Source organism: Pyrus communis, chromosome 10 (assembly GCF_041283825.1).
Source record: "Pyrus communis isolate YQ-2024b chromosome 10, ASM4128382v1, whole genome shotgun sequence".
NCBI classification, from domain to species: domain Eukaryota; kingdom Viridiplantae; phylum Streptophyta; class Magnoliopsida; order Rosales; family Rosaceae; genus Pyrus; species Pyrus communis.
The window spans coordinates 1,909,483-1,932,966 of NC_142574.1; the positions used below are offsets into that span (position 1 = coordinate 1,909,483).

At 35.6% G+C, this 23,484-nt stretch overlaps 1 protein-coding gene and 1 non-coding gene across 17 annotated transcripts; both read left to right on the forward strand.

Moving 5' to 3' along the window:
• Window positions 1-8,874: 8,874 nt before the first annotated feature.
• LOC137730402 (small nucleolar RNA snoR118) lies at window positions 8,875-8,961 on the forward strand. Its single transcript, XR_011068161.1, has one exon. It is a non-coding gene; the product is annotated as a small nucleolar RNA snoR118 (small nucleolar RNA).
• A 993-nt stretch (window positions 8,962-9,954) lies between these two features.
• Window positions 9,955-20,193, forward strand: LOC137729801 (uncharacterized). Of its 16 annotated transcripts, XR_015952019.1 has the most exons (10): window positions 13,405-13,495; window positions 13,597-13,827; window positions 14,049-14,101; window positions 14,389-14,473; window positions 15,233-15,366; window positions 15,557-15,614; window positions 15,997-16,109; window positions 16,246-16,353; window positions 19,503-19,621; window positions 19,915-20,193. XR_015952019.1 is itself a non-coding variant. In XM_088677402.1 (7 exons), the coding sequence occupies exons 2-6, from the start codon at window positions 13,707-13,709 to the stop codon at window positions 15,587-15,589; spliced, it is 426 nt and encodes a 141-aa protein (XP_088533528.1). In that variant the 5' UTR covers window positions 13,405-13,495; window positions 13,597-13,706; the 3' UTR covers window positions 15,590-15,614; window positions 19,915-20,193. The 16 variants fall into 16 exon arrangements, 4 of the variants coding, with proteins under 4 accessions (XP_088533528.1, XP_068324929.1, XP_068324930.1 ...); XR_015952009.1 differs by lacking the exons at window positions 14,049-14,101; window positions 14,389-14,473; window positions 15,233-15,366; ... (1 more) ...; window positions 15,997-16,109; window positions 16,246-16,353 and adding exons at window positions 9,955-10,094; window positions 11,136-11,204; window positions 11,578-11,668; window positions 12,188-12,273; window positions 13,019-13,234; XR_015952013.1 differs by lacking the exons at window positions 14,049-14,101; window positions 14,389-14,473; window positions 15,233-15,366; ... (2 more) ...; window positions 16,246-16,353; window positions 19,915-20,193 and adding exons at window positions 9,984-10,094; window positions 10,434-10,517; window positions 11,136-11,204; ... (1 more) ...; window positions 12,188-12,273; window positions 13,019-13,234 and having other exon boundaries at window positions 19,503-19,890.
• Window positions 20,194-23,484: the final 3,291 nt, after the last annotated feature.

Consider the following 23,484-nt stretch of genomic DNA (forward strand, 5'->3'; position numbering starts at 1 on the left):
CGATATAGCTATGAGATCTGAAGGCTCTTAACAATTTTTTCCCTTTTGAATTTTAAATTTTTTTTGTTCCTTTAGTTATTTTTATAGACATGTTCTTTTCTTTGGTTTGCAGTGTTGTACACTTTTATCTCTGGTTTAACTGAAGAGCATTTTGGGCATTGCAGTATAGTGTTTATAACACAAGCTCCCTCTAGACCCAAAATCCTTAGAGCTTGTTTTTCTCACACAGAGAATCTGAATCTCTTTTGCAAAAATTTTACTTTTTTTTTTCTTAGATTCCTCTTTTATCCAAGAAAGCAGTTATTTTAGAGTCTTTTGTATGCTTATAGATTTAGTACGCACAAATCTGTGTAATGTTTGTTGTGTTTTATGTTTACAAAGCGACATGCTAAATTACTCTTTTTTATGTTCTTGCTTGTACGATTGAAGATCTGTTGAGGTTTACAATCGAGCTTGTGACCGTGATGACTAGATACTTATTTTCATGGCTATTTGAATTTATTGCTATAGTTGTGTTGTATTGATTTATACGTTCTCAATAGTTACATGTTTTACCCATTCAGTCGTACAGTCCATTCCTCTCAAAGGTGCCCTTGCAATGCTAACTCAACAAATTTTACGAGGCCTCGATCAACTGAAAATTGTTATGAACTTACATGTGGCTTTGTTTTCTTTTCGCTTTGTTGGTGCAACAAATGCGAAACTATGAAGCAGTGGTTTTTGCATATATGCTGCAGTATAGGTTTACACATTGGCCCAATGATGCAGACTCATGTTCTTGGGTATGCTTTTGATTTTCATTATGAGCATCTCCACTTCCTATATTTCTGTCGTCAAGAGTAGCCATCTGCTCTTTATGGTGGTGGTGTTGTCGTCTTAGTTAGATATTGTTTATATTCAATTTTAAATTTCTTTTTTTTTTTTTTTTAAATTCTGATCGCACGATATACGATAAAATTGATATGATTGAAAGATTATCGGGATCATCACAAAGAGGATCTGGCGAGAATTCTCTCTCCACACTAACCCCAACACCCACCACCCCCCCAACAATCCATCAATTCATTTAACAATTTGACCCATTCTAAAAGAGAATCAAATGCTCATGTTCCCCTCAAGAGCTGAATGAAAAAAAAATGAAAGCTGCAATTTGTTTATCTTTGTTACCATTTTCCCTTCTTTAACATGTGCTTAATTGTTTGAAGTGATCAAACTTAGATATAATATTTGATTGAGTGAATGATGGGTTTCTGTCTTTGAGATAGAGACAAACAGAAGCCAACTGCGTTTCACCCTTTACATCTTTGATGTGATTTTTCTAAATATTGAAATTGTATTAATTTATGACAACTATTAGTAGCATTTTAAAAATCTTATTTCACAAATCTCACAAATATATTTTTCTTTCTAATTATAGAAAGTTTGAAGTGCCAAATGAGATTTTTGGAGTGCTAATAACAATTCCTTAATCTATTTCTACAGTTTAATAATAATCTTTGATTTTTTATTAAATTGATGACATAATAAGCATACTACTGATATTGAATTCATATTTAAATCACATTTGTAAGACACTAACAAATAACTCATCAATATAATGAAAGAAGGAGAATTTATCAATAATAATCAAAATTTAACACTCACTTTCATAAATGTCATTTTTTTATATAAAATCTTTTAAATATAACAGAAAATCACATAAATAGATCTAATGCCCGCAAAATCCAAAATCCATTTACACAGAAAAACCAAAACAATAGATCTCCTCTGCACCTTTGTTTGAGGAACTATTGTCACATCTCAGTCTCGATTCTGTCGTAACACGATATTGTCCGCTTTTGAGGAACGTCACTAGCTGTGAACTGTAAATGACTCATTCAAAGGTGTGAGATCTGAGGGGCACGAACCTTTGAAGTAGTGATGCTTGTCAAGTTATTTTTCAAGGTTGGAGCACTAGCCTTTGGTGTGGTAATGTTGTGCTAATGATGAGTTACATTTTGTATCAAGTCTTTCTTTTTCTTGAATTATTTGGGTCATTACCATTTGGTTTTGATGCTTTTGGATGCTACATTCTGTATCAAGTCTTTCTTTTTCTTGAATTATTTGGGTCATTACCATTTGGTTTTGATGCTTTTGGATGCTAAGTGATCTGGTTTTGGGATAAGTTTATAGGCTGCACTTGCACTTACCATTTGGTTTTGTTTTTCAAGGTTGGATTCTCTATGTTCTGGTTCACATGTAAAAGACGATATATCCTGTTTATAGACTGCATTTGCACTTGCACACACCAAAAAGACATTCACATTCACATGTGGAAAACGATATATCCTGTTTAATGTTGTGTTGTCTTTTACATGGTGGAAAATTGTTGCAATGCTTCTTTGTGAGTGATCAGTAACGTTAAGTAATGTGACATAATGCCTCATGATATTGTGAACGAGATAAGTGAAAATACCATGAAATTTCAAAATGATGGGATTTAGAAACACATGATTTAGATCCTCCAAGATTTGAGGATGTCTTGTTTGACTAACCTATTTAGAATAATATGATTTCACTGAATTTCTAATCTATTTACTCGTAATCTTGGATGCATCACTTTGTAAGTATGAGTGGTTGTGGTGGTGGAGTTTAAGTACCCCAAACTGAGGACTTTAGTAATGTCGTGGTATCTTAATTCCATTCCTAGCTTCAAGCCCCATCTCAATCCCCCTATTCCAAATGCACCCTTAGTGTCCAGGTGTTTTTTGGTGTCGTGGTTTGGTGTTGTTGGCACTATGTAACACGCAACATCTCCTTGTAACTGGGAAAAAAAAGAAGAAAAAAAAAATACATAGCTTATCCTGAGTGTGGGTACCTGCACTTGAAACGAAAAGAATACTATACCCTGTATTAATTATTCCGACATAAATGGATCTAGTCTGAGACAGTAAGACGCCATTGCTATGGCAGACAGTAGGGGAACGGAAAAAACCAAGAGCCCACAACATCTGCAGCTGAAGCCGGGTTTTCTATTAGTAGGCTTGAAATTTGCGTTGGCCTCGTTACTAAAACTGAGAAGCGTCCTGATGCTGATTCACTTTACGTGGCGGATACTGATGTTGGTGAAGGACAAACCAGAACAGTGGTCAGTGGACTAGTCAAATACACACATCTCGGAAAAATGCAGGTTTGTGCTTCCATCTACCCTTTTTTTGGAATACGAAGTTAGTATCAATTTATTTCAACGTTTATTCGTATTGATTGTTCTGTGGCAAAACAGGAAACTATGTGTTCCTTGCAATCTAAAGTCAGCAAACATGTGGGGTATTAAGTCACAAGCAAACAGTTCTTGCTACTTCGAACAGTGATCCCACCAGATTAAGCAGCCCCGTATGCCCCGAATTAGTATTTGCATCTTAATTATGCACTTTTCCTACGCTACTCATCACTGAAACGATTTTATGCTAATGATTAATCGTACTCTATGAGTGACACCAAACAAAGGAGTCTGTTAATATGTATTGATAATATTTTTAATGTCTATGCAAATAGGGTCAAAATCACATGAAATACTTGCAAGAATACAAAGATGTTGTGGTATAGATGCTCATGCATGGTAGTTCTCCTCAAGGACTATTTGGATAATTTATGTAAAAACAATTCTAATTAAATACTTATAATTAAAAATAGAGAAAAGAGATTATGAAATTGGGTAATATTAAAAACTAATATGACCAAAGAAAAGAGTTTTAAATACCAATTTATAAAAGCACTAGGGTTCTACCATCACCTAACAATCCTATGTACTTTTACCAATTACTTATGATCTACACACGTCACTTTGAATTTTAGGTTTTCCTAATTTATATTCTACTTGGAACCTTCAACATAGAATGTTTATTTAACATGCAACCCGTCTGGACGTTCGGATCAAATCTGAACATGAGAGACTCATTATGCTTTATGAAAATCCTTTGAAAAACCATACAACCCTTAAGACGTGATGTTCATCCTAAGTGAAATTACAATTATTAATCGCAAGAAGCCAACGTCAATTTCAGGGAACCTTCTGACCAAAATTGCATCAAATCACTTTTCTAAATATCCAAATGGTGATCAGGCATTAAGACAATTACATAGTTTTAATCATGGTGATCAATAATTCAAAGTGTGCATGCAATCAATCATAAGCAATTAAATAAAAATCATATGTACATGTTAAGGCTTAAGGTTTCGCCCTAGCAAAATGGATTAGTTACGCATATTCATAATTGAAATCATATAAAATATTATTAAGAAAATGATTGAAAATACCTTAAAGTAGAAAATCTCCAAGAACCCGAGCAATTATCTTTGTCTCCAAAGTTGCATAAAGAAAAGCGTAACCTCAGACTAACAATGGCAAAGCAATATATTTGCTAAGCCATCGCATAAACCCTAAAATATAGGTCTCTTATTCCAACTAGGAAACTAAATAATAAATAAAAATAACTTAGAAAATAAAGTTCTAATTATGCTAGGAGAATATGCCAAATACTTGTCCAGCCATGTTTTAGCCTCAGACATCCTCCAAATCTGGCTCAATATAGCTTGTTTTAAAGATCAGGACATTTTGAACACAAATCCGGAAGGCCACAAACCCATTCAAGGTCATCTTGAGCCCCAAAAACGCAATTCAAGCCCAAAACGTCACTATTCCAGCACTGCACATTGCTAATTTATTTTATTGCCAGAAAATCACTGCCTAGTGGAAAAATCTGATATTTTGACACAATCTAGCCAACTGACTCACGAACGTCCTCCAACTAGAATTACTCCAAAATTCGTCCATTTGACCACGTTTTGCTTTAGAGGAAGTTGAAAGTCCTATATTGGAAATACGAATCAAAGTATCAAAAATTCTTCCAAAATATTAACCAAAATATACTAAGAATATGGTTAAATATGCAATATAAAATCTACTCATCATGTATCTTGATGGTTTGGTCTTTGACATTTGTTGATTTACGAATAATGAGGATATGTTTCCACAACATTATGTGAAATTTGCTGCTGTAAAAGAGTTGATTTCTGGTAGGCACGGGATTGTAGGTGTTTGCCGAATTATGCATACGGTCATGGCGATAATACTGTGAAAATGTGAAAAAAAAAAAAAAAAAAACTGCAGAATTCACTGTTGATCATGCGGGCTATGACATTCTTCAGTTTCATCGCTTACTTCAAAGGAAAGTATGGCTTTAATGATTCTAATACTGCAAAACTCCTCAAAATGCATTAAACGGGAGTGGATCCATCTGGCTGAGGCTTTGGATGTTTTTGAAGATTTAGCTGCCTTTGTATGTTGAACCATAGACTGCCAAATAGTCCCAGAAGGAAGGGGTTCTAGGACGTGGCCCTTCTTTTTCGAAGCACTTTCCTGATTTGAGCATGAACATGAGGAGAATAAGACCACCTAAAGTCATTGTTGGTAGATGAGACCACCTAAAGCCGTTGCTACTCATTGAATGATAGGGTTCATCAATCAACTTATTGAATGATAGGGATGCAACAACTTGTCTTTAAATTTACGTTCTAATTAGTTAAATTTACAAAATTGCCCCTAACAAAGAAAGTGTCGACTTCCATTGACTTTCGCTTTATGGCATGTAATAATTGTTCTTTTAATTGGTTCACGTTGCACTTGTTGCTATGAACGCGTGGGTGCAAGCGGAATTGAATTCGGAACTAAACCGAAATTTCTACAAATTTTTAAACATCAAGGGTATTTTAGTAATTTCACATTAAGAGATATTTCTCCATCTTACACTCTGAGGCTCGGTTTTGGAGTGTCTTTTACCGAGGGTCACAACTAAAATGAATGATACTCTCACAATGCCTGTCTTAGTTGATGAAATTAAATTGGCATCTTTCCAGCTGGGGCGTCTGAAAGCCCCGGGTCCGAATGGATTTACCATGTTATTACTTATAATCCAAGTTGGGAATTATGTAGAGTTCTTTGATTAAATTTGTGGAATGATGTGTTATCTCATTGATTGATTAACATAATTAAATGATAATATTGTGTATCTTTGACTCATGAATTTATTAATGGACATGTTTGTGGTATGGTGTTGGAAAACATGTGATATATGTGAATGACGAAATGACAAATCTTAGTATATATATAGTTGTTATATAGTGGGGTACTCTATGTTTTCTGCTAGGAAGTATGTTGAGAAAGGTTTAGAGTTTAATAATAGGTAAATTACGAATGACTTGATCTCTATTTAGGGTATGTAGGTAGTCTAACAAGGAGATTAGATGTAGCCATAAAGTATACGAAACATTACTACGCAATTGGACTTCGAGTAGTGTTTTGTCTATTTCTTGGAGGCAGGGCATGATAGATGTACTGGTACCTGGTGACATCAAGTGTCAATTCTAGACGTATGTCGGGTTCGGGGCTTGACAATTGTTCCTCTGTCTATATGCCCTTTCCCCTTTTCGCTTTTCCCTTCTTTCCCTGTTGCTGCACAATGGATGCCTTATTGCTCATCTCCACGATGTCGGTCATTCTTTCGAATTTAGATCGACCTCGAACTCGTCTGCAAGTTCCTTCATAACCTTGCGTTGAGGGTTACTGCAGCTGGCGCTGAAAGAAGTGTTCCAGTGGTGCTCCTTGCCAAGATCGATGGCTAGTTCTAGGTCTTTCTTGGTCTGTAGGTAGGCGTGAGTCCATAGCTTGAGATGCTCGATGTTTCTGGCGAGATTCTCTTTGGCTTTCTCAACTGCTTCCTGGGATCCTTTCACCGCGTGCAAATTAGAGAGAGACTGAAATTTGCGTGCGTCACCCCGCATCACCATGTTCGCGCCTGCCATTGTCAAGGTTAGAGAGAGGGGGCATGGAGACTGCTTCCTAAGATCCTTTCACCGCGTGCAGATCAGAGAGAGACTAAAATCTGCATGCGCCACCACACATCAGCATCTTTGCGGCTGCCATTGTCAAGGTTAAAAAGAGGGGGTAGGGAGCAGAGAGAAAAATGAGGGGGGAGAGAGAGAGTGGGTAGAAAGGAAAAGAGGGAGGAGCGGTATGGGCCTTGAGAGAGAATATTGGACTGAATCCATGTGTTCCAAATGGGATTGGAGGGAAGGAAAGAGCCGGTTTGTTATTTCTGTTATTTTCTTGCAACTAAAACATTTTTGTTAAAAAGTCGGTACCTGCACTTGAAACGAGAAGAATACTATACCTGTATTAGTTATTCCGACATTTCACTCTTTCATTGTTACTGAGTGATTTTATTTCCTACAAAGCTGTTATTGTAGATTGTTTTGGTTGAAAGATGGTTATACATTTTGATTCACTTTATCTTCTGGTTCAAATATGATGACCAGTGATGGAAAGTTGAAAACCTAAAGAGTGGCAAACGTGGTTGATTCTTCATTATCCCGTACTAACCACAAGCACCGCCTCTCTCCCTCTATAATATATATACATACATACACACGTACATACGTTGGTGCTGCATTGTGGAGTATGAAGGCTTTTGAGGAACGCCATAGGCCATGAACTGGAAATGACTTATTGCTATGTGATCTGAGGGCATTTTCATACAACTTACTATTTTCAATTACCTATTTGGGGATTTATCCCTCCCTGCATTCCAAATTTTGCAAGTTACTTTGACCCCGCATGTGCGTTTGGGCCCCAAATTTTGTTTCTTTCATAATTATGCTTTTTATATGGGCTGATTGTCTGTACTGTTCTTTTTTTTCAAACTGTTGTTTCATAAAAATCTGTATTTTTCTTGACTGGGTGTTAGGCCTTTGATATTAAGTTGTTTCGATGATGGTTTATTTTCATTTGTGCTAGAAGTTTATAATGGCATAGTTCAGAGTGGAGTGCTTGTTTAATTGGCATTTGGGGTTGGGTTATAACTGTTATTTGATTGTGGGGAATGATGGTACATGCAGTGGTCTCTGGGCAGTGGAAATTACTGGTCAAGTTATTTATGACCCCTGAAATAGTGATGATGTGCTAATGAGTTATACTGTCTATAGTCTTTCTTTTTCTTGAATTATTTTGGGTCATTACCATGTTCTTTGATATAGCTTTTTTGCTGCTTCTGAAAGGTGGTTCAATTTTTATTTGCCTAATGATGGTAAGCTCATTTATGGAGCGGTTCTGTGGATTGTTATTAGGAGCCTTTTCTTTCATTTTCCTGTACTAGTTGCTGTCACCATCAACACCACCATCCTCTCTCTCTCTCTCTTTCTCTCTCTCCCCCTCTCCCTCTCCCTCTCTTGCTTGTATAGTTGTAGATGTGAAGAGGTTCATAGTGATAATCCACAGTTAACTGGCAATGACCAGATATAGCTATGAGATCTGAAGGCTCTTCAGTTTTTTGAATTTTAAATTATTTTTGTTCCTTTAGTTATTTCAATAGACATTTCCTTTTCTGGTCATTGCAGTATTGTAGACATTATCTTTGGTTTAACTAAAGAGCACTTTGGGCATTGCAGTATTGTGATTACTATAAATGCACTGTTACTTTTGTATTGATTTCAAATTTTCTGTCAATAGAAAACCAAAGAACACTTTCAGAATCGCAGTATTTTTGTATATAAGGCAAGCTCCCTTCAGAGTCAAACCGCTTGTATATTGTTTCATATAAAGCTAATAAACCATCGTCTGAAAACTATCGTTGTAGATTGTTTTTTGTTGAAAGATGGTTATAGATTTTTTGTTAACTTTATCTTCTGGTTCAAATATGATGCTCATCGATGGAAAATTCAAAACGTAAAGAGCAGTAGGAATGGTTGATTCTTCATGATCCCGTACTAACCACAAGCACCACCTCTCTCTCTCTCTCTCTCTCTCTCTCTCTCTCTCTCTCTCTATGTTATGGAATTGTGGGGAATGATGATACATGCAATGGTCTCTGAGCAGTTTATAAGTGCAATTGTTGATGGAATTGCAGCCTAGAAGGCTATTTATGGCCCCTGGAGTAATTGTACTTTGGAGATGTTTCATGTTATTATTGTCATCATTCAATTAACTAATTGTATTGCAATGGAAATTACCGATCAATATATTTTTCAAGATTAGTAGAGCACGATCCCTTGAAGTAGCGATTCTGTGCTAATGGTGAGCTCTACTGTCTTTAGTCTGTTTCTTTTTCTTGAATTATTTTGGGTCATTACCATTACTTTAGTCTAAAGAAAGCATTGCAATTGGCACTGTTCTTTACTGTTTATTGTACCTGAATTTCAATTTATTTACAAGATAGCTACTCGGATGCTTTTAACCCACTTTCACTTAATTTACAAAGTTGCCACTGAGGCTTAAAAACCTTCTTTTAGCCGTTGGCTGCATTTCATGTTTGACTCGGCAAAGACAGAGGGGAGGGGAACATCACGCCCGACAAATTGGAGAGAGACAATCGCTCTCATTTTTGACTGGGAGACAGCTGGGTGTGCCTCTGGCGAGCGGAAAGAGGGGGACAGAGCGACGACAGAGGAGAGAGACACAGGGCTGACAGATTGGAGAGAGATGGGAGCTACTGGTTTGGACTGAGTGAGAGAGAGATTTAGGTAGGTGCTCTGTCAGGATCTATGGGATTTTCTCCCATTTTACAGAGAGAGATGGGCAGGGAGAGAGATACATAGCGGGTTGGGTGGGTTAGCGACTTTCATTTCCTTTCTTTGTGAGCTGCAGTGGGACTCGGTGAGAGCATGCCGTCGGGAGAGAGAGAGCGAGCGAGCAGAGAGAGAAGAGAGACAGGGGGCAGAGAGAGGCAGATTTGGTGAGAGGAAAGCATGCGGCTTGCAGGCAGACAGAGTCACAGGGGGTGTACGATTCGAGGGAGAGGAAGGGGTTGGTTTCGAAAGCTCTATCTAGGGTTGTTCCTGCAAGATTTGAACAGTGTTTTCCCTCTTCTCCACTATTTTCCTTCATTCCCTTTTCTCTGAACCAGAAATTCCTCTTCTGGAGTCTCTCCCAGTGTGGAACCCCGCCACCACCAGGCGCCATAGCTGCGTCAAAGGTTTGCGTGTTGAAGTTCACATCAACGGCATCTCCCTATAACCTAGGAGCTTGGTTCGGATCGGGCAATTCCGGAGGCCCTGCCATCGAGGTTAGTCTGAAGCGATTCCTATCTTATTGACTTATTGCATGTCAAAATCTGCTTCAAATTTGTGATTTAATATAATTGGGCTTTAGAAAAAAATTCATGATTTTGTCTAATCCAATTGAATGATTAGAAAAATTTTCATTAAATTTCTGGGTTCCTGGGGGGTTCTGAATCGTGATGTTGAGAGAGCTTGGTTGCTTTAATTGCTAATGAAATTAGCTTCTAAAAGTTCATAATTTGCCTTTTTTATGTTCATTCTATATTTTCTTTGAGTTCAGATATATTTGTTTTTTGTTTTTTTTGGGTGATGTATTGCCGATGCCAAAATATCATATTTACAAGGACAAAGATAGCAAGGTTCTAAATCAATTTTTTATCCTGGTTCTGCTGCTGGGTTCACTATCAGTAAAAGGCACATGAAATATGGTATTGATTTCAGAGCCTTTGATTTCTCAGAATGTCTTCATATATTGAATGTCATCTGAATTTAGTTGTAGTTAATTTGTCAAAGTTTGTTGTTGTTTAGCTTTTTCAAATGGCAGTGTTAGTATTTGCCCAGTATTTTTTGTGAATTCCAAACTTTGCTTATAATTGTTGGTATGTAAAAGCTGCCAATTGGATTTGTTCCCCAGATGATAATGGCATACTAATATAATGGTTGTTCTTTTGCTTTGATGTACGAGTAAGAAGATTGTTTTGCCCCTTATGTATCCTGCTTCTTTCTGTTCCACGAAGTTGCCAAGAAAAAAAGTACTTTGTGATCGTTTTCTTTCTTATGGTGATGTGTAGATAAAATCTGTCTTTTTTTCTTTGTATCAGCAACCTATTACCCCTTCATGAGCATGTTCAGTTAAGAAACTTTTGATTTTTCTCCTGTTTAATTTCTCATCTGATAGGTTCAATATTAATAGAGTCCAATTAACATCCATATTGGAATGACAATCGAGAAATGCAATGACATACTTCTAATTCCATCCTCATTAAGTGTCTTAGTAACAATCAAGAATTGAATGACATGTTTCTCATTGTTTGTTTCTGTTACAGATCTACAAAGGATGATGAAAGCTTTTCGTCACTGATCTTTGGAGAAACAGAGGCATGCATATAAAAGATGTAATTACCTAGAACCTTTGTTGCAGTTGAAGCATGTCATCAAAGAGAGTAGTCAATTAACAGTTGCCAATTGATATTAGGTCTTAAATATAATTTTAGCTTTCATTTTTTTTTTTTATAAATTAAAATTTTTTACAGAGTTTTATTTTTATGTAAGGTGGGTGAAATATATATCTATATATATATATATATATTTTTTTTTTTGTAATATTACTTTGATTTGCAGATATGTCATTGCAGCAATAGTACATATATTTTCAATTTAAACAACATCCTATATATTTTCATACTGCATGTCATCTAGGTAACCTCAAACAGATGTGTTAAACATTTTTTTTCTAATTTGTTGTAGTGTGTCCATTTTTTGGTGCAGAGCTCCATGATTGGCTAGCGTGCATCTTGGTATCTTCATATGCATGCAATGTTCAGGGATCCACAGGAGTCTTGGGGTACATATATCAAAGGTATAACTTTTGGTTATGCAAAAACTTCAAATTCGTTTTTTTATTTGTATGGTACTCAATTCCATATTTTATGCGTTATGCTAATGAGTTTCGGTTCTATTTTTCCCTGCATTATTCTGATGATTTGGATGCTTTGTAGGTGAGATCTGCCACTTTGGATACATGGCTCCCAGAGCAGGTTGCATATATCCAATGTAAGTACCAATGCTGTTTTACCGGCTTCTTTCCATTCTGGTAGTAAGGTCATATCTCTGTCAAGCAAGGTTGCACTGAGAGTGAGAACACCGAGGGCACACTCTCTTACCCTCACTGACCCACATTAAAAAAGAGGCACATTATGTTTGCACCCTATTTTTGCATATCTCTGTAAATTTAGCTATTTTTTACCCAATTTTTTTTTTCCGTTAAGCTTTCATCTTGCTGTAAATTTAGGTGTTTTCTATCTGTGCTGGTCCATCTGCTTATACTTTTCAAATGTTGGTTCATCTTATGTTACTTACGGAATGATAATTATCGCAGGAGGAGGAGCAGAGGGCATTACTGCAAATGCAGTGGAGAGTTTTGGTAATAAGCCACAAGAGGACCAAGAAGTGAATTCTAAGAAGGTTGGCTTTATAATAGATTACTCTCTTTCTCTCTCTCTCTCTCTCTCTCTCTCTCTCTCATATCCACAAACACAGATTAAATTACTATAAGTTGTTTAGTTGCAGTTGATTGGATGTATTGGTTAATCTTAATTTTAGTCCACATAAATTACTATGGCTGTGGAAATTGAACTAAAAAGTACATTTCTTTTTTAAAATTGAATTTTTTTTCCTACCAGGAAATAGGTGGTTATAAATTATTTACTCCACTAATAAAGAATTTTGTTAAATTAATATAAGCTATTTAAATGTTTAATTTCCATTTGAAAGCTTGGGGAGTTCTAGGTATGTTGTTTATTGAAGAAGCTCAGTCTCAAATCCCTCAAACGGTCTCTCAGTTGCCACTTTGTTTTCGTAGGTTGTGGAACTTGATTTTCTCCATCCGTATGAATTTGTGCCTTAGGTTATGTTTATCTGCTAAGTGTGTATTTAGGAAATGCTTATTTGATGAATGCACTGGTGTAATTGATCAGTAAATTACTGGAATTGAATATAAGTGAAAATCTAACTTCTTTGATTCGTTCACCCATCTCTTGGTTATTTAAATTCTTTACAGATGCCTATATTGATTTGTGATTTTATTGGATTTACTCTGGTGAAATGTGTGTTATCTGCATTGGTGTATTGATTAGCATTTGTTTTTTTTTTATAATTTGGGGTGTGAACCATGAGTTACTTTACAGTGGTCTGTCTCATTGAGTTGCAGTTTCTTCCTTGTGCACACGAGGTAATTCCACGAGGTTATTCTCAGCAGCGAGTACTCAAGGAGGGCATTTTTGAGGACCTGAGCTTGGCCAACAAGCAGCTCCGGTTTGTTTTGAGATTTTTAATGGTGTGCTTGCTCTTGAATTGGCAAGAGATGGTCCGGCTGCTGCTCAATCAGCTCAGAGTCTTGGTTGATGAGTGCAAGAGGACCTTCCAGGTTTGTGATTTTCCATTGTTTTGTTATTAGGGTGCTTTGATTTGTTAGAAAACATAAGTTCAGTGTTCACGTTCTTGTTTTGTGTATTTTTAATCTTTTCTAACTGACCACTATGTTCTGATTCATTATCCTGTTAGTTAACTTAGTTAACTCTATGTACTTTTGTGCAGCCATGGGTAATGAAACGGGAAACAGTTATTGGGAAAAAGAATTGCCACCAAATTTTGACAGAAGTGGGACGGAGAAATTTATTTGTGCCAAGTACGTTATTTTCTAAAATTAATTATGAGCTTTATGTGGAACATGGAGAATGTTCAGTTATTATTTCCTTCTGCTCTTTTAACTTTCTTGGGAACTTTCAGATATGAGGGAAAACTGTGGGTTGCGAAGAATGCAAAGCAACCAGTTCCTCTCTTAATTCTGATTTGTGAAGGAGCCTGTGCTTTTCCTCAAACCGACGTTGTCTTACTTGATGAACAGCGGCACGATCGAAGTCCCTCACCCTCTGTTATCGTTGGACCATGAGGTGGCGGTGATCATCTCTCAGAAAGCTCGCGATGTTCCGCAATCCACCGCCATGGATTACGTTGCGGGTAAATTTGTAATTTTTGTTATTGTTATTTGTTAATTAATCACTTTTTATTTTATTTTTTGAATGTCAGTTAATTAATCAGTTAATAGTGTTGCTGTTAATGATTTAGTTTAATTAAGCAGTTAATAATGCTGCTGCTAATGATTTAGTTTTAATATAATGATGCTGTTAATGATTTGGTTTTAAGTTTAAATCTGATTAGCGAAAATCGGATGGTGTAAGGTTATGCACTTGCTTTGGATATGACTGCCAGAGAAATTCAAGCTTCTGCTAAGGTAATTATCGATAATTGGATTGTTTTGATGCGATCAAACACGGTAGTGAAATGTTCAATTTTATGGCTACAAGTTTCTAATTAGAATGCTAATGCTGCAATTCATGATAATCATATGTTCTGATTTAAACAGTTACTGCAAATGTATTGTTGCTTTGTGATGAATGAGTTATCTTTTGCATTTAAGACTTTTCGTTTCTCAATACTAAGTCTAAAATAGAGATTTCAGAGCAAAACATTGATCCAGTATAAGCGAGTTGTGATTTTGTAGTTTGTTTATGTTTCCAGATAAAATCTACAGAGATTAGAAAGAGAAAAAGGGCAAAGGAAAGCTATGGTGACTCTCGAAAGATGGTTCAAGTCTCTGTTGGAGGTACATTGGATTTTTGTTTATTATGTGTTTAGTAGATTGTTTGGACTATAGATTTGGATTGAACTCATTGTTGTCCGTGTATATAAATATATCTGCGTAAATATATTTGTGTGAATATATGTGTGCATATAGATTTATACATGGTTAGGACTAATAATGTTTGTGCTGTCGGGATTTTCTGTTGGGATTGGGGGCTAATAAGGACTAGGGATGTTGGATAGCATCTTAATTTATAAGGGAGTTGATTTTTTCTTCTCTGTGAATCAGGATTGACAATTTCATTTTGCACAGGCCAGACCGATTAAAGATGCTATGATGTTGTCAAAAGATAAACCTGACATATAAAGTTGGATATTTCAAAGTTGCCTGTTTTCTGTTTAACCATTTTGTTTTTCCTACTTCTTCAGTTTCAATTCTTACTTTCGACTACTACTTTTAAGATGTTGTTTTGGCTAGACTTTTGGATGAGGCCAGTCCTGCAAAGATATAATATTCTCTTCTTTTACATAAGATATTGCTTTTTTTTGTCATTCATCGCTTTGAAGAATGCATTTGATCTGCTTGAGCATAATATTCTGATCTCAAACCACTTTCGCAAAGCTGATTTGTTATCTACACGTGTGCTATTTTCATTTCAAATTGTGACTGCTATTTTGCTTTTCCCCATTCTCATATTCCTAACAAGTGACCTCTGAAATTTATTGCCTATATCTTTTCAAAGCGCTTCAGGTATGAATTCACCTCACACTTCCTTGACAGGGGAGAATCAGACCATTGAGTGGGCTATACGACTAACAGGTGCTCTGAACATTGCCAAAGCATTAGATCACTGCAGCAGCGAATGCCGCCCATTGTACCATGACTTAAATGCATATATGGTTGTCTTTGATAAGGTGTTGTCTCAAATTTTCTTTCCCAAACGATAATTAATAAAATAGAGGACCAATTAAGTCTTTGAAAAACAAATTTCTTTGTCTACGTTGCTGAGTATTTGGAGCTTGCAACTTTCATTGGGTATTATATTTGATTGAGTTAAACTTGGATTTCTGGATTTTGACTTTTCCATTTGTTTCTCTGTTGCAGAGTTGGCTTCATTTCAGTCCAGTAACTCTCTAAATAGGTCCAATAACTCACTAAATAGGTAAGTTGAGAAGAATTCAGTGTTGCACGCCTTTTTTGGTATGCTGTTTAAATCTGTCTGTCATTTTGTTCATTCTTCATGCTTAACTTTGTTCTGCAGGCTTCCTATGGCTAACTTAAGCATTTAAGTTATTCATTTGTTAAAGATGTTAGCTATTTTGGAACAGTTTGAAAGTTAATGCATGACTCGAGGATGACTTTTAGCTTATCCCACTTATCTTTCACGCTCTCACTTCATTCATGTGCTGAGTCATGGTTTAACTGTCTAAATTCAACTAAAAATGGCTAGCAGGCTAAAAAGTGATTAGATCTTGAGATGCATATTTTGGTTTCTCATTATTTCTTTGTTTTGTATTTTTCATTTATTAATGTTCTTTTGGCAGCTTATTTGATTGTATTTGTGGTTTCCCGGGGACGAACAAATCCTCTCTTTAAACATCGATTCTCAGAAGAATCACATTTCTGATGGCCTCTGGGAGAGAATGATTAGTTGGAGGTTTAAGCTTTTGATAAGATACAAATTGAAACATTAATTTGTGTTTGTGTGTTTATCTCTATATATATTATTATACATATGTGTAATCATTTGCTGCTCTACTTAATCATCATATTTTTTATTTGGGTTTCTGAAGTTTTGGGACGAGTTCGCCGCGACCAAAATTTATGCCTTACTTCGATTCCAAACTATCCAAAGCTGCCTTCTTTATAGATCATCAAAGCAGTGCTGAAATTCTGAGAAGGTATATTTAGAAACAATTATTGAGTTTTACCAAAAATTTTGCTCATTTTTTTTTCTTCATTTTCTTATGAAATTTAGGTTTTTGAGTAATGGGTTAGGAATTAATTCTTAATCAATAATAGGTATTGTAGTTGAGTTGCAAATAGTGTTGAAAGTATTAGATGATCTTAGTTGCGTGGGATTATTGTGTTTCTAATCCACCAAATTCATGTCAAATATAGTGGCGATTCTTGGTGTACCTGAATAAGCCATACTCAGTTGAATGTATATAAAAGCTAAGCTGCTTATCTTATTGACCTCATTCACTCATGTGTCCCTCTGTTCATTCATGACAGTTGGTTCCCGCCGCAATGCGCGGGCTAATTATCTAGTGTTCTCTAATATAACTAATTTGCTGCCTCTGAAAGGTAGTTCAGTTTTTATTTGCCTAATGATGGAAAACTCATTTTTGGAGCGGTTCCGTGGATTGTTATTAGGAGTCTTTTCTATCACTTTTGCTGTGCAAGTCGCCGTCGTCATTAACAACACCATCCCCCCCCCCCCCTTTCTCTCTCTCTCTCTCTCTCTCTCTCTCTCTCTCTCTCTCATCATTCTTTTTCTCTCTCTCTCTTTCTGTGGCTTGTATGGTTTAAGATGTGAACAGGTTCATTGTCATAATCCACGGTTAACTGGCAATGGCCCGATATAGCTATGAGATCTGAAGGCTCTTCAACAGTTTTTTCCCTTTTGTTTTCTTAAGATTTGCTTGTTCAATTTTAAATTATTTTTGTTCCTTTAGTTATATTTATAGACATGTTCTTTTCTTTGGTTTGCAGTGTTGTAAACTTTTATCTCTGGTTTAGCTGAAGAGTATTTTGGGCATTGCAGTATAGTGTTTATAACACAAGCTCCCTCTAGACCCAAAATCCTTAGAGCTTGTTTTTCTCACAGAGAGAATCTGAATCTCTTTTGCAAAAATTTCACTTTTTTCTTTCTTTCTTAGATTCCTCTTTTATCCAAGAAAGCAGTTATTGTAGATTCTTTTGTATGCTTATAGATTTGGTACGCACAAATCTGTGTAATGTTTATTGTGTTTTAAGTTTACAAAGCGACATGCTAAATTACTCTTCTTTTTCTTTTTTGATTCTTGCTTGTACGATTGAAGATCTGTTGAGGTTTATAATCGAGCTTGTGACCGTGATGACTAGATACATATTTTCAAGGCGTTTCTGCAGAGACATTCTCATTAACACGCTATTTGAATTTATTGCTATAGTTGTATTGTATTGATTTATACATTCTCAATAGTTACATATTTTACCCTTTTAGTCGTACAGTCCATTCCTCTCAAAGGTGCCCTTGCAATGCTAATTCAACCAATTTTATGAGGCCTCAATCAACTGAAAATAGTTATGGTGTCTGTAATATGGTTTAAGTCTAAGAGTATATGTGGCTTTGTTTTCTTTTCGCTTGGTTGGTGCAACAAATGCGAAACTATGAAGCAGTGATTTTTGCATATATGCTGCAGTATAGGCTTACGCATTTGCCCAATGATGCAGACTCATGTTCTTGGTATGCTTTTGATTTTCATTATGAGCATCTCCACTTCCTATATTTCTATCGTCAAGAGTAGCCATCTGCTCTTTTATGGTGGTGGTGGTGGTGGTGGTGCTGTTGTTGTTGTTGTTGTTGCTGCTGCTGCTGCTGTCATATAAGATGTGGAGAGGCTGTAAATGAAAATCAAAGCTCAACATCCTTAAATATAAATTCAGGATCTGATAAGGACTGAGGGCAATCTTTTGTTTACTTTTACTACCCAAGTGGTGTTGCGTAAATGACTGTTTTTAGCTTTTCATGTTTAAGTTATGTTGGCAATTGGTGCAGCTCTTATCCGTGTTGTTCGTCATATCTATATCTTCATCATATGGAGTCATATGTATAAACACATATTGTCTCTCTTTAATTTGCCTCTGGCTTTATTATTGATTGGGGTGCAAGCTGGGATTGGAAATTTTGTTCCAATATTTTCCAACTTTTGTATGACTTGTGAGAATAATCAGTATTGTGCTGCTCACTTTACAATTTTTCCCTTAGTTTTATGTCATTGTTTGCTTCTTTTGTGCAATACGATAATTTCTGTACCCAGTCCCACTGTGTGTGGGTTTCGGTATTAACGTCTCTAAGTTCATAGAAAGAATTTGATGTGTCTATATGAGTATGATTGGATTTCTAGAGCATGGGAGGATTTCTTACTACGGCAACTGTGTATTCTTTTCTTGTAATGCTTTTTTCTCTATGGGCTTTTTTCTTGTAATGATTTTCGTGATTCTTGTTACCTTTATATGAGTAAAGCTATTTTCTGGTGTATATGAAGGTTTTAGGTTTTGAAATTTGAACTGAATTCGCAAAGCTGGAATTGGTGCCGTTATGAGGGAGGAATTCGTTAAGAACATGTTTGTTTTAAAGACTGATGTTCGGCTTTTTAATGATGCTTTTAGTCACTCTTTGTTAATAAGCCCAATGATGAAATCTCATTTTGTGAAGCAGTGCTTCACTTTAAGCCGCCAATTACTGTGCCACGCTGATCATCGCCATTTGCCGGCTCCTTCTTCTTCTTCTTCTTCTTTTCTATTGTTGTTATTATTATTATTATTATTATTTCTGGTGATGATCCGATGGTGTTCGTAAATGGTTTTTGGCTTTCAGTGATTACTGTTTATGAAGTTTTAGTAGTGGTCTGAGGGCTCAAAACATCTTTTGGTTTTTTTTATTCAATGAAAGGCAAATGTATTCCCAGTATAATTTAAATGTGTGGTAATCTGTTTATTAATAATCTGTTGATGTAACTATTAATAATGTAGATTGAATACAGATAGGGACAGAGTTTACTCCAAGCAGCATTACCACAACTTATTTACTAATTCTTGCCCTACTCTTCCGCATGCATTACTAAATTTCAGGTTATTTCGGTTCGATTTCTTTTAATAGAACGTGTGATTAGGGGGTTTCACAGCTTTCTTTTCTATTCTGGTTGGCTGTATCCTATGAGTGATTGCCTCTTTTGTTGGGTTTTCGCATTGCAATATAAGTGTATTGTACTGTGATAGAATCTCATATATGGTCGGTTTTTCAATAAGCCCAATGATGGAATCTCATTTTTTTTTGAAGCAGTGTTTCACTTTAAGCCGCCATTTATTGCGCCGGACTGATCGTCGACATTTGACTGCTGCTGCTGCTGTTGCTCCTCCTCCTCCTCCTCCTCCTCCTCTTTATTATAAATAATATTTCTGGTGATGATCTGATGGTGTCCGTAAATGTTGCCTGGCCTTTAGTGATCACTGTTTATGAAAATTTTGTTGTTGATGAGGTCTGAGGGCTCAAAACTTAATTCGTCTGTGTCTGGCGTCTCTTGATATGTTTTGGTGTTTTGCATTGCAATCCAAGCGTAATTTGATGCAATCCCCCATGCTGTTTGATAGTTTTATAATCTTTGGTTGTAAAATGTTGTAGAGAAATGAAATGAAATGATAGCGTGTGCATATCATGTCTCTTGGTTTGATTTTTCTTTTCCTTTTTTGTGCAGAGAACAGCTACTTGTTTATGCCATTGATATTGGGAGAGGAGAGATTCAATTCAAACACGACCTCGAATGCGGGGGTAAACGCTTTTTAGTTTTTTTTAAAGTGTAATATTCATACGAGTGAAATGTTAAAACTATTATATTATGTCATAATATTGTGTTTTCTACCTTAAAAGAAAGGGGAAGTGTGAACTAAATCAAGTGGGTAACCGTTATATCGACTGTTTCCAACTTCGTGGTTTAGAATTAGGGTGGTTATACGATTTTTAATTTGTCTTCCTATTCTTGCCTTTTCGATTTCCAATAGTCGTCCGCATGTGCGTTAGTGACAGTTAGCTCTTCATGGTTGTGCATTCCGCAATTCCGCATTACCCGCAATACCCGTAACTGACAGTCATTTACGCGCATGGACCACTACTTTAGGCTGTTCTTTTGTTTCTATCTTTGAAGTGGAAGTAGGGCAAGGTCAAGGCCCCCGTACAACTTGGATGTAGGTACGAATGTGTCAAAAATCAACGTTCAAGATACCTGGCATGGTTGACGGATAGTGGTGAATCGGCTATGGCTGCTATCTGGTTGGGGTTATAAGAGAGTGTGCTTGTGTACTTGGGGCATGGTTGGTTTTGGGCTAAGTTAATAGCAGACTTAAAATAAGAAAAGGGCCTCCGTCGGGAAGGGAGCAGTCCTTGTGAGAATAACTTGTATGATACGATATATTACTACGGCGGTGTCATATGCCAACTTGTGTTATTAGCATAGTACGTCAACGTGGTGTTGTCTACGAGTCGTACTTGTCCTTTTCCTAAGGCTCGTTCTCAATGAAACAGTCACCTTTGACCAGTTCCAAATTATTATACGATGTTATTATTGACGTTGGGTTCTAAATTTATTTTGTTTCCTGATAAAATCAGCCTTCTACATTATTTAGTCCACAAGGATTTGCACAAAGATTGTTTCCATAAATCAATTTGTTGAAAAGAATTTACTGAGCAGTTATCGGTCTAGTAGTATTTTTCTTTTTCATGCTATGAAGAGACTTCAAGTTCAGTATGTCTCATTCACTTATTTTAAATTGTCAATGATATTTATTCTTGACTGCTTATGTAAAAATTACTTTGCTCCTAAACGGTTTTAATGAAATGCTTTAATAAGAAACCTGGCAAAATTTCTATTGAAAATATGAGTGCTTGAAAATAGAAGCGTCGACAAAGCGTTTCCCCAAAAACACTCAAAGTATTTTTGTCGAGCGTAGTTAGAAGTGTTTTTTTTTTTTTGTTGTTAAAAACGTTTTATTTTTTATTTTTGTCATTTCGGAAGCAATCATGCAACGAAGCCTTAAATTATTTAATACAAATGAATGACACATGAATGACATCATCAATATAAAAAAGTAAATGGCATCATCGAAAATTTTAAAATAAAAAGACAATTTGAAAGAAGAACACTAGCGAGAGTGGTACAAGCCTCCGAATGAGATCGCATCTGTTTCTCGTATATCGTGTGGTTAGTTTTCGTCAGGTACTTTTTATATTCAATTTTAAATGAAAAAATCGATAATGATTTCTGATCGCACGATATATAATAAATGGATGTGATTAGAGAATTTCCAAGATCCTCACAAAGAGGATCCGGCGAGAATCCTTTCTCCACACTTCCCACTCCATCCATCAAATCATTTAACAAATTGACCAATTCCAAAAGAGAATCAAAAGCTCATGTTCCTCTCGAAGCTCTTGACTCTTCTTCAACTTGAAAACTACATTTACTTGTGGTCCAAGAAACAACCCATATATAATATATGAATGAAAATGAAAGCTGCAATTTGTCTATCTTTGTTACCTTTTCCCCTTCTTTAACATGTGCTTAATTGTTTGAAGTGATCAAACTTAAATATAATATTTGATTGAGTGAATGATGGGTCTCTTTCTTTGTTTAGAAAGATACACAAACAGAAGCTAACTGCGTTTCACAATTTACATCTTTGATGTGATTTTTCTAAATATTGAAATTGTATTAATTTATTTCTACAATTTAATAATAATATTTGATTTTTTATGAAATTAATGATATAATAAGCACGTTACTGATTGAATTCATATTTAAGTCACATTTGTAACACACTGATAAAGAAATCATCAATATAATGAAAGAATAGACGCTTATTCAGATATAAAATATAAATGAATATAATATCAAATAGGGAGTTTTAATGAAAATGGCTTGAGCCAACAAATATTTAACCAAAAACCATCCCAAAATGTTATTTAATCAAAAGGGTTCAAAGTTTAATAAAAAAAACTATCCAAAACTATTGTTCACGGGCCAACAAATATTCTACCAAGTCCATGCACCACCATAAGGACCAAAACTATTGGCACTATCTTGGGAATGTCTCCGCCTCCTCATCTTCTTTTTCCTTTTCGTATTTCCTTTAGCCACTTTCCTCATGCCTACTCTCCTCTTGCCTTGAGCCATTTTCTTCATATTTGATCTTCTTCCCCACCTCCCCATTTTCTTTTCCCTTCTTACTTGACTTCTCTTTAAATAAAGCTTTATTCTTCTGTCTTGATGATTGCCCACTGTCACCTGCAGCAGAATCATGTCCTCGCAGCAGGGGATCATCTTCATCATCTAACTGCCAATTGCCCGGTAATTCCCCAATTTCAAAAACAACCAAATCAAAGTTCAAATCAAAGTTGAAAAAGGAAGCATTCATCGAAACAAAGCCGCCAAACACAAGTTCAAAGAAGTTTAATGGCAGAAACTTGTGAAAAAGTGTCTGAAAAAAAAAAAAACCAAAACATAAAATTATTTCCGGAGAACCCAAAACATAACACTGTTTCTGGAAAAAAAAAAAAAAATCAGATACAGTGTTTGTTTTGTTTGGCACAAATAAACACTGTATCTGGAAAGAAAAGAATCAAATTCCAAAAACAGTAACTTAAATTCCAAAAACAGTAACTTAAATTTCAGAAACATTGACCTAGATTCCAGAAATAGTCTATGTTTTAACCTTTGACTGTTTCTTTTCTTTCATGCATCAGTTGATTATATTTAAGAAATAAGGTACTTAATTTTCTTTGAATCCAAATACAATGAATTTCACTATTTCTTTTCTAACTTATATTTAAGAAACAATGTGTCTATTTCATTTGGATCCAGAAACAATGACTTATATTTCAGAAACAGTGTTACTTAAAATCCAGAGACAATTTATTTTTACAGTTTAGAAACAGTGACCCGTCGTTATTGTTGAATAGCATGCAAATCTCAAATTTATATTCTGGAGAAACAAACGATGAACTCCACTGATGAAGAAAAATTGAAAAACAGTATCTCGAATACACTGAATAATAACGACGATCACATTTCAACGAAATAATACAAAATATAGCACGAGGATCTATATTTTTGTTTCAAAGAAAAAGAAAAAGGTTTGTAAAACAACGATGAATTCCATTAACAACGAAAATCTAGAACTCAACCTAAAAAAGTTAGGGATAAAATTGACAAATCATGATTTATTATAGTTGGGCCATTTTTAGTTGGACTACTTTAATATGGGTCTTGTAT

Bases quoted from the DNA above. Each gene is read 5' to 3' on its own strand.
- LOC137729801 (XM_088677402.1), top strand. From the start codon at position 13,707: ATGAACAGCGGCACGATCGAAGTCCCTCACCCTCTGTTATCGTTGGAC. The intron at 13,828-14,048 runs GTAAATTTGTAA...GGATGGTGTAAG, and splicing joins CGCCATGGATTACGTTGCGG to GTTATGCACTTGCTTTGGAT. The intron at 14,474-15,232 runs GTACATTGGATT...CTTCCTTGACAG, and splicing joins GGTTCAAGTCTCTGTTGGAG to GGGAGAATCAGACCATTGAG.